General features: G+C 41.7%; 1 protein-coding gene across 2 annotated transcripts; it reads left to right on the top strand.

Moving 5' to 3' along the window:
* The first annotated feature begins 269 nt into the window (after positions 1-269).
* LOC121573736 (TBC1 domain family member 8B) lies at positions 270-14,570 on the top strand. Of its 2 annotated transcripts, XM_041885931.2 has the most exons (21): positions 270-763; positions 4,389-4,499; positions 4,734-4,852; positions 5,677-5,902; positions 6,089-6,329; positions 6,486-6,693; positions 6,794-6,961; positions 7,711-7,872; positions 8,092-8,242; positions 8,393-8,607; positions 8,709-8,826; positions 8,978-9,263; positions 9,442-9,574; positions 9,662-9,760; positions 9,854-9,922; positions 10,089-10,329; positions 10,497-10,562; positions 10,839-10,931; positions 11,218-11,265; positions 11,389-11,486; positions 11,668-14,570. In XM_041885931.2, exons 1-21 carry the CDS (start codon positions 637-639, stop codon positions 12,100-12,102), a joined length of 3,414 nt encoding a protein of 1,137 aa, XP_041741865.1. In that variant the 5' UTR covers positions 270-636; the 3' UTR covers positions 12,103-14,570. The 2 variants fall into 2 exon arrangements, with proteins under 2 accessions (XP_041741865.1, XP_041741866.1); XM_041885932.2 differs by lacking the exon at positions 10,839-10,931.
* Positions 14,571-15,167: the final 597 nt, after the last annotated feature.

The following is a 15,167-nucleotide window of genomic DNA, read 5'->3' as shown; positions in this document are numbered from 1 at the left end:
GAAAATGTGTCGCTAGAGGGGTCTGAAAACACGTTAAATATAGCGACAAAGTCGCTAAATTGGCAACACTGTAGTGTGCGGCGCGCATGTGAATATATGTCACGTGCTTTGCGATTGTGTAGTCTTTGTGGATGATTTCTCCATTGTACTACATCATTGATAAATCGTATACCTCCACTACACTACATTGATACGCATCAATAGGGATTAAGAAGTGAGTATACGCAATGCCACTGAAAAAAAGTGTGTATACGGTTTATACCTGCGTATACCCTCCACTACACCACTGTCCATTTGTGTTTTACAAAAAGTGCTCTCTCCTATATGAATGCGCTGGTATTTGTTACAGTATTTTGCACTTTGAAGTTATAAAATTTGATACTTTTCAACCGAGAAGGACTATGGGAAATCAAGTCTACAGTATCAAGCGAATTCATTCTTCTGCATACACCCACCAATGTCAAGAAACTACAATCCCCAGAAGCCCTTGTATCGTTGACTTTGGCAAGGTTTCTGTCGACGTGGGAAAGGGTCTGCTTAGTGCTCACACAAACAAATGTCCATGGGTATAGGTTGCAATAGAAATGAACAAATTGACATGCACATTGGATTCAACAAATATATGTGAATTGAAATATGTGGCTTAAACCTGAAGAGATATTGCTGAAAAATGCATTCAAGTTATGGGTGACAGAAAAAAGCAACGATTATTTCGTATTACAAAGGAGGCGAGGATATGGAGAAGGAGGAGGCGGTTTGACAGGTATGTGTTCTGTTCTTTGCTGGTCTCGTAAAACTCAGTGACACCGCAATGACATTCTAGCAAAGTGTGCATGCCATCGGACAAGAGTTCATATTTCCGGTCTATTTTAGAATGTCCCCCTTCAGATTCTGTCATGTAATCATAGGGGTGGGAGACAGACAGTTCTCCAGATCCGCGTGTCAAATGGACAGGCTGGACTCCAAACGTTAGCTTAGATTGCAATAGGTATTGCAATGTAACAGTTTACAGCTGGGCTATTCAACCGGGGGTCCGCGGCCCCCTATAGGTCTGCCTAGATATTGCAGGGGTTCTGCGAAAATGTTTTTTGTTGTTGTGTGGATTCCCCCCCCCATGTTTTTATGAATATTGCTAGCAACAACAGAGTAAACACATTTTGAATGACATACCTACAGTAGATCTAATTTCTAATGATGTCAACTTTATTTCTCAACTCCTAATTTTGACAAAATTACACTAATTGGAGCCAATTACACTCACTGGAGTATCTGACAGGCTTTGAAAAAGCAGCCGCGAATAGGCTACTAGTGTGGCAAGTGCTGCTAGTAAGCTTTCTTGACTTGGACATTATTTTTTGCCAACACATGGCTAACCTTTTCTTAACCAGCTAAACAGCTACTCTTAGCGAAAATGTGTTTAGAGTTCCCTTTCTAGCTAGAATTTACACTTCCTCTTCCAATTATGTGGGAAGGTCAAAATAATTTAAAAAAACTACACCAAATCTATTCATTGTAAAATGTTTATTAATTATCCTTGACATTATCATTCACCTGATAAGATGGGAAAAAACGAATGTTTTGCTAACGTATGATGGGGGTCCCTGGGTTGCCGGTTTGCCTGGGAGTGTGTCCCTGGGCAAGAAAAGGTTGAAGACCCCTGGTTTATAGTATAGCCTGCCTACGATGCAGATTATTTACTTTGTTACCACTGACTGAGCCATCAACAAAATTGCCTCTGTTGTTTAGGCTACAAACCACTGTCACAACACTTGATGATGCTGTCTGAGATGTCTGTTGTTTTGGTACACACACACAAAATGACACAGTAGTGTCATATTGGGTTGCCGACATTTGCTTTAGCTTTATGGGTGGAGCAATAGGCTATACTGAGGGCACACAGCACTTCTGTATGAGAATGTACTCAAGCATGATACTCTAGAGGCAGAAGAGCCAGGGCAGTGCTCATCCATTCCATAGGGTCTGTCTGGTCTACTGATTCCCAGCATCTGAAATGGGAAGATTCTACATTATGAAAATAGTGTTTGTTGATCTTTGAGATCAATGCTGCGCTATTTTATAACCCATTGATCCTCCTTCACCATGCAGGTCTGCAGTCAGTGAACACGTTAACATGCGCACAGTGTTCCGGATAGTAGCTTATATCCCGCTTAAAGTCTTATTCGGGATAAGCTGTTTACATGCACCTTTGATATCCCGCTCACTAGTATCCCTGTATCCATGAATAAACAAGATATTCCTAATTTAAATTCATATTGGTTAAATGAAATAACTGCAATATGGACACTGACTGTAGGCCTATAACCTCTCACATGTAGCATAAAATAATATTTCATTTCTTACAGTAAAATTATACAACAAATGTTGATTTTTGCTCGGGAACAGGAGTGGAGAAATATTATTTATTTATTTCAACATCTCTTGAGAAAATGCGAATGCGCATGTAATGTGTTATCTTTGACACTGTTATGCAAGCAGACAGTATTTCAACCACATACAATATGTGCCCAAGACGAACTGAAGTCTTATCAGAAACGTGTTTCATCGTTTTCTCAGCTTGTCATCTCCTTAAAACCGGTCAAACTGATGACATTTTGATATTTTGCACAGGACCAACCTTTCCACTGTTTTGGAGTTATTGCGTTTTCTCTCTGGTCTCTAAACAAAACAGACAACTTTATCGGTGTTAACTAGATTACTAATGCATTCATTCTATCGATGTAAGACATTATTATAGTGAGCACTACTTTATTTAGTGTTTTAGGGCAACAAGTTATGACAGAAGAGAAGCTACACGTATCTAACTATAGTTGACAAGCAAATGGCCTACCAAATGTCCGAAATTATAATAGGGCCTACCAAATGTCGGAAATTATAAGCAGAAACGGTCCAGTACGGACTAGCCTATCAGCAAAATAATTGATTATGGAATTATTGGTTTGAACTGCGCAGGTAGCCTACTTTATGAAGTGATTTGTTTGACAATCAGATAAAAACATCATCACACAACACCATTAATATATGAAACTGAGCCTGAGCAAACCGCGAAAAACAACAGTAAACAGGATAAGATGTTTACATGCCACAGTATCCCGTCTAAAATCAGCATATCCCAGGCATTTTATCCGGGTTTCTCATAACCGGGATACAAGCTTTTTCGGGTTATTGTAAATGGGAAATGATGTTTTATATGCGTCAACTCAAAAACAGAATACTTGAGTATCCCAAATAATAGTGGGATATTGTTGTGCATGTAAACGTGGTCATTCTATCAATTACACCAAGAGTGAGTAGGCTACCTTGTTTGCTCTAATGCAATAATTGAATGTCAGCTTTAGGTTTCCCAACAATAGTACGTTTTCTTGCACATGGTCACACACAGCCTCTGATAGGCCAATTATCAGCTGTTGATCACAGTTATCCACTTGACTGAAACAGCATAGCTAACTTTCACATTTGCCTCATCTCTAAAACTAAAAATAGCAATCTGGTGGCCTTCTAGTCTATTGAAGCTGACGTGCCAGTGGATGTAGCCTACCGATAGTAATGGTAGATGTCTTTGTCAAAAAGACTGACACTGAGAACATCAGAGCTATAATAACAGGTAATGAATGGGTTTGATGAAGTGAAACACAATAGCTTTCTCCTCTGACTGGGCTAATGATGGTGGAGGACCACCAGTGTCTGCTCTCCTCCTGTTCAATGCCTCCCCTGAAGCCCCCTCCAACTCAAGGACCTTTTTAATCCTGAAGTATCCAGATGTAAATCTCAAATGGCCACAGGGCAGAGAGCAGGCTATTATTTAGTAATACCTGCTCGATTAATTGGGCCCTTGCATATGCACAGGTTTTTCAGCAGAAATTCAGCCAAACTTTTATAATAGATGATTTACAGGGGGAAACGAACTCTGTAATCAGTTCATAGATGTGGTCTAGTCCACCAGCCGGCTCTTGGTAGCAATTAGCCTGGGGGCGAGGTTAAGGCCACTGTACAGCTGTGTCATGATCCCCCAGCCCAGCAGCCATAGATTCTGCTGATGCAGTCGGGCCAGGATAGCAGTAAAGGCCTTGCTCTGACCTTGTTAATAATTTATGAAGGCCACTACAGTCCTAGATAGGTAACACAACACTGTTGATTTGAACCACAGACAGGCAGGGCACTTGAATGTGATAATCAGCACAATATCCGTTGAGTTTTCCACTGTTCCATGTTCCATGATTGATAACCCAGGTGGGAGGGCTGTTTTGTTTGCTAGATACTGTACAATCAATAGGCATGAAATTGCCTCATGATTTTAAAATGTCTCATCATGCATGTCTAATGTCTGACTGTTAAGGGGAAGTATGATTGCTACTTAATTTTTTTGACAGGTCTCCTTGTTGGAACTCTTGATACGATGCTGGATTCCACGTCTAAGGTCGCTCCATTTCGCATTCTACACCAGACACTGGACTCTCAGGTCTACTGGTCAATAGCATGTGGTGAGAGTTTTTGCTCTACACTTTCTCAACTATCCCCGTTCAGTCAGAATAGCCACAATGTAAACATTATAGGCTACAGTAATGTAATAACTGACTACAATCATGTAATAAGAACCTTTTCGGATTGTATTTTAGTCGACACTCATTTCCCATTTTGTAACAAAATAGATGGCTTAGTCGTGCATAGTGTAAACAGTTTCCTTTGCATTGTGAATATGTTTTCCCTGTGATTAGGTGGCACCAAGGAGGAGATCAACCAACACTGGGAGTGGCTGGAGAAGAACATCATGAGAACCTTGTCTGTGTTTGACTCCAGCGATGACATCACCAGCTTTGTGCAGGGCAAGATCAGAGTAAGTAATCACTACAGATAATTAAACACATGGTTTACACAGACACTACTATTATTGATCACTGCCACTCTCACAGGGAGATGGAGGCCTCCTAAAGACTTAATCATTTATTCATGTAGTGAAGCCTACTGATGATAAGTAGCAAGTGCTTACTCTTTGAAAACATTTGGTGGTGATTATGGTGTTTAATTGATTACTGTTTCTGATATGGAAACCTTTGACTGTTTATCAGAGGTGGGACAAAGTCATTGTTATGCAAGTCACAAGTAAGTCTCAAGTCTTTGCCCTCGAGTCCCGAGTCAAGTCGAGTCAAAGATGAGGCAAGTCCCAAGTCGAGTCAAAAGTCAAAGCCATCAAGTCTCAAGTCGAGTCCAAAGTCCTACATTTTAGTTTCGAGTCATTTCAAGTCCTCTTAGCAAGCCTTTGCAAGTCATTACAAGTCCTCGTAGCAAGTCTTCTCGAGTCATAAGGCGCAAGTCCAAGTCAAGTCACGAGTCATTGATGTTAAAGTCCAAGTCGAGTTGCAAGTCTTTGTACATTTTGTCGAGTCGAGTCTGAAGTCATCAAATTCATGACTCGAGTCTGACTCGAGTCCAAGTCACATGACTCGAGTCCACACCTCTGCTGTTTATTGAAAGCTAAGCAAAGGATAGTAGGTTTGTAATAAAAATTTGAATTTAAGAAACTATATGATGCTAATTTATATGCCTTGACATAAATGTTACAGAATGGAGATGGCATGCTGACTTGTTTAGACTGCTAATTATATTTGTTTCCTTCAGCGGCCATGAGAGAGATGTTGTCCTCCTCTTCTCTCTATAAAGGGGCTGATTGCTGAGGAAGGGAAGGTGTCAGGCGTGCAGGAGGACGACCCTGAGAAGTTCCGTGAAGCACTGCTGAGGTTTGAGAAATGGTTTGACCTCCCTCAGAAGGAGAAGCTGGTCACCTACTACTCCTGCAGCTACTGGAGGGGCCGTGTGCCCTGCCAGGGCTGGCTCTACCTCAGCACCAACTTCCTCTCCTTCTACTCCTACCTGCTGGGCTCCGAGGGTGAGACGAAACAGAGACCGAAACCTGAACAACCCCTCACTGTTGATTGTCACTTAAATGCAGAAACTGGCAGGCTTCATCCATTTACTTGTCATTTTATACATTGTATTTGGGTACAATATTATTATAATTCCATGACAGAATGGCAGCGAGTTACTCATTAAAGATAATCTGTTTCCTCTTCAGTGAAGCTGGTAGTCTCATGGAATGAGATCTGGAGGCTGGAGAAAACGTCCAATGTCATTCTGACGGAGAGCATTCATGTGTTGGCCAATGGGGAGAACCACTACTTCTCTATGTTCCTGCACCTCAATGAGACCTTTCTGATCATGGAGCAACTTGCTGACTACTCCATCAAACGCCTATTTGATAAGGAGACCTTCCAGGAAGAGCCCTCCCTCTCAGACCCACTACAGATCACCAAGAGGTATACTGCCTGTCACTGTTATTTTTTACTAATATTTGACAGTTACTTCAGGACACCATAGTGAATGGAGATGATATTAATTATTTTGTTTACTACCTCCATGCTCTCAAGCTGTCCTTCTTTTTTCACTACTTTTCTTTTTTTGCTCTCCTTCAGAGGCTTGGAAACTAATGCTAGGAACGAGCAATTCCGGGCCTTCTTCAGGCTGCCTAAAGAGGAGAACCTGCTGGAGGTTTATGAGAGCTTCCTGTGGGTTCCATTCAGCCACTTCAACACGCTTGGGAAGATCTGTCTGTCTGAGAGCTACCTGTGTTTCGCTAGCCAGGATGGCAGCCAGTGCCACGTCATCATCCCCATGAGAGAGGCAAGACACAGCACACTACCTTGACACTAAACTAATTTAATAGCCTCTGTGGCTCAGTGGTTTTGCTCAATGTTGTTGACCCAAACACCTATCCTTGCAGGTGATTGGTGTGGAGAAGCCAGATCGTAGCAGCAGAGCTTTGACTGTGTGTGTGCGGGGTAAGACGGCTCTGAGGTTCTCTGAAGTTCGGGACTTTGAGCGTCTCGGCAATGCAATCCGCAGGAGGTGTGGGATGACTGCCAGTCCTCAGCACTCTGCATCACCTGAGGTGACTAACTTCCTGTTTTGAACATGTGATCCTCTTCCTGCTTCTTACTGCTAGGTCTCTGCTCCAAGGGCACAATTCCAGTCCGCCTGCAACCCTCCAAATGTGTCTAAGGGAGCTTTCACATCAAATTGGTTTAAGCGGTTTTTCCTCACTCTGGTGCGTTCACCCCCTTAGTTCAGTTCATTTGAATTGGTGTGAACACTCTATCTGCACTCGGGAGCGCACCAAACAACGCACCGTGGTTCTCTCAAAAAGGGTGATCTTGGTCCGTTTCCATTCGTACTGTGGTGTGTTTCGCTGCAGGTGTGAGCGCAATTTGGACCAAACACAGGAAAAGAAGCAGTATTATTGGTTGTTTGACTATGAGCATTTGAACTTGGTTTCTCTCAAACATGTTGTGAGTAGCAGCACATTTATGAGCGCATCCTATGCAGATTAGGGGAGACCGGGGCTGTACAGGGGATATAGGCTACTGAATATATTCACTGCACGTTGCAGTTAGAGCAGCTAAAGTATTATGACGATTGGCTGGGACACCCAAGTGATGCTCCATGATGATCATAGATGGATTTAACGTGAGCATTTTTGCCCAATAAACAAATTACCTTGTGTGAACATATGGTTTTGTTTAGGCATTTTAGTTAGTTAGACATTTGTCAGTGTGACACCAACTGGACCAAATGAAAGATATCTGCCACGCTATAATTGCTGCCATTGAAAACAAACTGCGGGTTCACTGTGCCTTGCAGGTCATCAGAGGGGAGTGCCAAAACCTCATCAATCACTTTGAGGACAACCCAGAGGAGGTGGCTCTGATGGTGGGACAGAAGGACAGCAGCAAGGCTGTCAGCAATGAGGCCCTCATGACTGTGTTCCACCCCCAGGACGCTGAAAATCTTGATCCCAAAATGGTGGGATTGTACTCTAAAACATGACCTTCTCTCCTAATATGAAGAAATATACAATTTTTGGTTTATCTAGGAGCGCTGTTTCTTTTCCCCAGTGTGAGAATGAGCAGAGCATGATACATATGGTGGAGTTTTTTTAAAGGTGCTCTCCCTGTACTGTCTAGATGTCTCAGCCTTGACAGCTCATTTCTTATTACGCTGTTTCATCTCTGTGCCTGACAGCTAAAGGAGAAGATGAAGGAGCAGTCATGGAACATCCACTTCTCAGAGTATGGCCGTGGCACCAGTATGTTCTGTACCAAAAAGACCCGAGACCTGATTGTGCGTGGCGTCCCTGAGGCCTTAAGAGGAGAGCTCTGGATGCTCTTCTCAGGTTCTGTTTGATATGGCTCTTTCACTGTTATATGGCTCGTATGTCTCCTTCACTGATGTGTAAAAGTGTGGTGTCTTTAATGTTTTGCTATAGGTAGCTGTATGTGTTTTGTTTAAATATGGTGTGTGGTGTTTTGCCTTGGTACTCTAGGTGCAGTGAATGACATGGCCACTAACCCGGGGTATTACAGTGAGCTAGTGGATCAGTCTCTGGGGACCAGCACCCTTGCCACTGATGAGATAGAGAGAGACCTGCACCGCTCTCTACCAGAGCACCCTGCCTTTCAGAGCGACACAGGCATCTCTGCCCTGCGCAGAGTCCTCACTGCATATGCCTACAGGAACCCCAAAATCGGCTATTGCCAGGTGCTAAGCTAGAAACCCCTATAACACTTCCCTGCTTTCTTTCTTTCAAAAAGCTAATAAATTAGGCATCTTTACATCTATCCTCCTTTTCTCTTCTGAAGGCCATGAACATCCTGACGTCGGTCCTGTTGCTCTATGCTAAAGAGGAGGAGGCTTTCTGGCTGCTAGTGGCCGTCTGTGAGAGGATGCTGCCTGACTACTTTAACCGCAGGATCATCGGTGAGAGACACAGCTGAATAACAATATAATTTTTAGTGTTGCATCACATTAAATATATGTACTGTATGTGTGTTTGATACTGAATACCTGGCTTACACTTTCTCACATAACTGCTATAAATCCTGTTTACAAACATCTTGTATTTCCTCAGGTGCCCTGGTGGACCAGGCAGTGTTTGAGGAGCTGATCCGAATGCACCTCACCCAGCTGACGGAGCACATGACAGACCTGACCTTCTTCTCCTCCGTGTCCCTGTCCTGGTTCCTCACCCTGTTTATCAGTGTCCTGCCCATAGAGAGCGCTGTCAACGTGGTCGACTGCTTCTTCTACGACGGCATCAAAGCCATCCTTCAGCTGGGCCTGGCTGTGCTCGACTACAACATGGAGGGCCTGATCAGCTCCCATGACGACGCTGAGGCAGTCACCATCCTCAACAAGTGAGTGTCAACACAGAGTGGGCGAGGTCTGAAGGTCAACTTAATTGGTTATTTCAAAGTACCGTATTAGGTTTATGATGGATTGTGAAGCAACATAATCTCCAAAACAATGAGTTAATTCTACAGGAATGCCCATCTTATTCATGTTACTTAACTGCTGCTCTGTTTGCCCTGGCAGGTTTTTCGATAATGTGACCAATAAGGACAGTCCTCTACCACAAACAGTGCAGCAAAACTCAGTAGGGAACAACGACAAAGCATCATCCCTCTCCAAGGTGGACATCAGTGATCTCATCAAAGAAGCCTATGAGGTACTGTAACGGTCAGAGTTGCTAGAACTGACCCCATGTCTCAATGTCAGGCTTGTCATTGATTTAGCCTTTTTAATTTGCTTACAGAAATATGGAGACATGAAATCAGAGGAAGTAGAGCGCATGCGGAAAAGAAACAAACTGTATGTAATCCAAACATTAGAGGATACGACCAAACAAAATGTGGTGAGTGGCACATCCCCAAACTTCCATGGCAACCTTTTAGCATTGTTTACTACAATTTGATGTAGGATGAATTGAGATTGACTTTTTTCCCAGCTACGGGTAGTGTCACAAGAAGTAAAGTTCAGTGCTTCCCAGCTTGATGACCTTTATGCATTGTTCAAGGTATCACAATCACTCTTTTCAAATAATAATATACTACTGCATACACTACATGCGTCAATATTCCTCATAGACACAGAGTTGACACGACTGGCATGAAAAATGGAAATGTGTTGAAAATAGACACAGATTTAAGCGCTGGAAGTTGAATACTTCAATGTGTTTCCAGAGGCAACATTTCCTCAGCTGCTACTGGACGATGAACAGCCCAGTGCTGCTGCACCACGACCCCAGCCTGGCCTATCTGGAGCAGTACCAGCTGGGCTTCCATCAGTTCAGGCTGCTCTTCTCCCTCCTGGAGCCCTGGTCCCTCTGCAGCGGCAACGATGCCCTCTTCCTCTGGGCCTTCCGCCTGCTGGATGAGAACCAGGACGGCCTCGTCAACTTCAAAGAGTTCTGCTGTGCCCTGGGTAAGGTTAGACCAGTGCTCTGATGCATAGCTACAGGTCTATGAATGCTGTGCCCACCCTCCGTTTTCACCATTATCTGTGGAAACGGTATGTCGCATCTAATCCAGCATCAACCTCATGCAACCTTTCATGAAAATGTCCCCCTCCCTATTTTGTTCTTTCCGCAGACATTTTGTACAGCGGCACTTTCACCAGCAAACTGAAATTCCTGTTCAAGCTTCATCAGCCACCAGGTAAGTAAGATCACCAGAACTGCATTAGCACCTTCTCTATTAACCACTTGTCATTCTACGGTCATGATACTTTTGATCTGTATTTCTTCTGCTTGAATACATTATTTATAATAAGAAACTCCCAACACAATTTTGCTGCAGACTATGCCCTTCTAATTTCAACTGTACTGTATATTTCGTGCTACTCTTCTACTCGCCAACTAATCTCTTTAACTGTTCCTTACATCTGTCCCTGCTGTAATGTTGCATGCTCTCACAGAGAATGTCTTCTTCTAGCTTTCACAGGTAGTCCTTTCCACTCAAAGGGCCAAAGACTTCCTCACTTCATTCCAATGACTGACGACCTATCCCACTTGAGTCGATTGACTGGTCAGCTTGCTTTGCTCTTTTCTTTCTCTGCTATAAGCATTTCACTCTTTGCCTCTGTGCTTTTGTCTTTGGTAGATGCTCATCTGTCTGTTTGTCTTTAACAATGTCTTAAGTTGGTCTCTTTTGTCGTGTACAATTTGTTTTACTACTATCTAGATATGTGTCCTTGTAGACAAGGTTTATATATGATATAATTTCTCACTGGTTATGGTGTAGAATAGCAAAATGTACTTTAGTTACTGTATGAGTTCCTTTGACTTATGTGAATGTACTTTACACTATGTAGTGTCCGATCTTCCAGAAGATGGCGTGATCAGAAAAAGCCCTGAAAGAGGTAATTTATTTGGCCTGTCTCTTTTTCTCTTTTACCAAGCTCTTCACAATATTGCTAATTTAAACAGAATATCCTTGTACACATTACCCATTTGTGTCTGAACACTGCACTTTCCACCCACAGGCAGAGGGAAAGTGGATCTGCAGGCCTACCTGAAACAATGGCAAGATGAGATACTAAAGAAAGAGGAGAGCATCAAGGATTTACCCAGAATTAACCAGGTAAATACACCCATATCTAGGTTAACATGTAGTCAATCAGGTGAATATGCATGCAGATATCTTTCTAACAGATCAACTTTGAACAATTGAATCCACATGTTATGTCATTACTTTATGCAAAAAGAAACACAATGACAAAATCTTAAAATTGAATCCATCCCTTTTCTTTTAATGTTGTCAGGCTCAGTTTATCCAGTTCTCCAAATCACTCTACAATCTGTTCCATGGTGACCCAGAAGAGGAGTCTCTGTACCGTGCTGTGGCTCGAGTCACCAGTCTCCTGCTGAGGATGGAAGAAGTAGGGCGCAGACTCCAGGAGCCCACCAGCCCCCAGAAGTCCACCACTAGCCCCACCCAGGCTGCCCCAGAGGGGACTCTACCCGACGGGGAGGCCTGCAGCACCCATGAGAGCTGCTCAGACACCCCTAGCACTACCATCACCCTGGAGGCAGGCTCCATCCCACAGGAGGTGGAATGGTCATTTGCCTTTGAGCAGATCTTGGCATCGCTGCTCAACGAGCCTGTCCTTGTGCGCTTCTTTGAGAGGCCTGTAGACATTCAGGCCCGGCTGGACCATGCCAAGTGTGCTCAGTTGAAAGCCAAGACAAACAAGTGAACTGAAGGATACACTGTGGGTCAAACCTTCTCAAAGCCATTAAGTCTCTATGTTCACTATCCTCACTATTCTCTACTGTTCTTTTTCCGCCTGGTCAGGTAACAGGAGTGGATTCTAAGCCAACCCTGTTCACTGTAACCAAACGCAAGGAATACACTTGTAGAGAAAGCATTCACACCTTTTAACGCCTATAAATTCCAGTTGTATCTTGTAGATTCATAGTTTTAGTTATGTCATCTGCACACCAGCAAACCTGCTCAAGCATCTTGCTTCTATGTGCCAGAGTGGTTTTCTCATGCAGCCTTAAATCTCTCAGCTAATTTTCAGAAACACCAGCCTTTCAAATTGGGGGGTAAGTAATCAGTTGACCTGTGTGGGATATGTAGGGAGCAGCATCACACTCCAGGGTTGTCACTTGAACCCAACAATGGAAGTCAATCATTGCATGAAACCGGCACATGTAGATGGGATAGATAATTGTATATGAGACCTTTACTGTTGCTCATCCATAATTATGCAATGAATGAAACCTAGAATGGAGAGATGAAAGAGACACCACTATGTTATTGTATCTCTGGGTTTACTTTGTAATGACAAGATGTGGCCAATTTATTTCTGCTCATTTTGTGGAGGGCGGCTTTTGAAAACGATGGGACCACTACTTGCTCAAGGCCCAAGGCTGTTAGTCGGAATTCTACATTTCCATTTTCTTACAATATATATTACGTTTTTGCCTTCAAATTCCATTTGTTTTGTTGAAGTATCATGAATGAGGGAACAAGATCATGTTGTCATTGCTAAGTCAAATCACTTTCAGGACACAAAGTAAAAACAAATTGGATAGTTGCTGTTGAGGCAATCACTGTTGTCATTTGAGGACATTGTGCAATATTTGTATTCTAACTACTGTCTGAGTCTTTAAGGGAAATTAAGGTAATATATATAATTTCATATACAGAATAATAAACAATAAACATGTCTTATGATTATGTTCTCTTTTGTTTGATATTGTATAATTTAATTGAGTTGCAAAGGGATTACTAAATTACTAATTACTATTTGTCAGAGTAAATGTTATATTCATAATTTTTTATAATGTCTTGTAAAAGGAAATTATTGTTGTTTGATTATATTTGTGAGACTGCAGATACAATTATTTGATGGGTATAACTGATAGTGTGGCCTGTTACACATTCCTTTGTATATCATTTTCCTTTTTTGAAATCCTTTAAAGCATGAAACGGTGCATGGGCATGGATACCTTATGATGATTCAAATGCAACACAGTTGGTTCTGAATGACTTACTTTATTTCTTGGTTTGATGTGGTGGACTGTAAAATGCAGAATTTTAGTCATTGTTGATTGAAAAAACCTGCTTCAATGTCCTCTGTGTAGTATGGATATTTATATTTTACATAAACAGCGTCTGCTAAATGACTAAAATGTAAATGTATAAATGTTTGTTTTCAAAATTAGTCTGTCAGGAAAAGGACAGCTGAGCAACTTTTACATGGTTTGTATTTTCTGTATTTGAGTGTTCTTCCTCAGTGCCATCTGTGTGTAAAATCAAACCTTGCCGTTATATATTATAGTCTCTTAAATAGACCCCTTATCCCACACCAATAATCACTTGGCAGTAAATACTTCTAAAATGCTGTTCCTTGTTATAATAGCTGCTAAGATTAATATACATATTTGTCACTTTAAAGCCTTTACTTGACAGCACAATATCATACAATATCATAGATCGGTAGCTACTCTCCATTTTCTTTATTTGATCAATATAGTAAAGTAATAAGAGCCCATGTTCATTGGAGAACAAGTGTTAGTGTTTGAAATTAGCAGTTAACTCTTTACATTGCATTAGTGGTGACTTGAGTGGGAAGTTAAATTCCCCTGTGAACAAGTCAACTAAATGAAAGTCTATTAAAATATTTGCAGGGCAATTGCCATTTGAAATGCCACAATTCTCAATTTGTCATGAGAGATTGCTGTGTACTACACTCACATTTAGAAATAAAGAGATTGTGTATAGGCTTTATTAGTTATGCTCTAGATATGTGTAGTCAGATCTTTATCAACTTGGTGCAATACATAGGATAATTGTGTATTACCAGTGAAACTATATTACGTTACCTTTTATTTCACCTTTAAGCTATTTACACTTTAAGATGACTCTCATAGCACAAATGTATTTGGGCCTACTTAAGATACATTGTAAATGTAATTGCTTGGTTGCCAATTAATGGTCTTAATTACAATAACCACATCTAGCGTAAATATTCTAATTTAAGTCTGTGTACTGCCTGTTTTTGTTGCGGGGTTTTCTGGAGGAAAATTAATCCTTTGGAATGTTATGACGTTTTTGATCTGCCTGTGCCTACCACAAGTGACACTTTATGTGAATGTCAAACATCTTGAAATGAATAAAATGTTACAATGTAATAAAATAATCTTAGACATCAAATGTGTTTATTTGAATGAATGAGTTGTTTTGCAAATAGGCCAAGTGAATGAATGGAACAGCCAGGACTAAAATGTAAGATACCCGCATTTGCCCCTATTCTCATGTCGAGACTGCTGCTACATTATTTGACACAGTGATTGTCAGCCTCTGCTACCAACACCCATGACATATGCCTACTTAGCCTCCATAAGTCATAGAATACTAGAAGTGCATGAGCAAAGATAATAGGTCTACAAAACTCTTCTAAAGTCTCACTGACATGAAGATGACCCTAGGTACAGGACCAAATGACCATAGTCAGACAGGGCCTTTGCTAATCGTGATTGGCTCGTTTGTTGTGGAGTGGAGAGCTTGCGAGAAAGCTGTAGCTTGTGGATGTCCCTCCGTGGTTACTTCCGACACCTGTTGTTTATTTAACATTGGTGGAAAATAGAAAAGATTGGTCCGAAATCAGTGATATAGAGGAACTGGTTGAAAATGACATTAGTAGAAGCTTTCATGTTTATTTAAAAGGTGTTTACAGATGGTTCCAAGGATCCTGATAGTGGACACATGGGAGCAGGAGTTTACATTCCTGAATTTGATGTGCAGATATGT

This window comes from Coregonus clupeaformis, chromosome 9 (genome assembly GCF_020615455.1).
Source record: "Coregonus clupeaformis isolate EN_2021a chromosome 9, ASM2061545v1, whole genome shotgun sequence".
NCBI lineage: Eukaryota > Metazoa > Chordata > Actinopteri > Salmoniformes > Salmonidae > Coregonus > Coregonus clupeaformis.
This window is presented reverse-complemented; position numbering and strand designations above follow the sequence as displayed.

Excerpts from the sequence above, each read along its gene's own strand:
- LOC121573736 (XM_041885931.2), top strand. The coding sequence starts at position 637 with ATGTGGCTTAAACCTGAAGAGATATTGCTGAAAAATGCATTCAAGTTA. Across the intron at positions 6,694-6,793 it reads TCATCATCCCCATGAGAGAG|GTGATTGGTGTGGAGAAGCC; the intron begins GCAAGACACAGC and ends CTATCCTTGCAG. Across the intron at positions 11,487-11,667 it reads ATTTACCCAGAATTAACCAG|GCTCAGTTTATCCAGTTCTC; the intron begins GTAAATACACCC and ends TAATGTTGTCAG.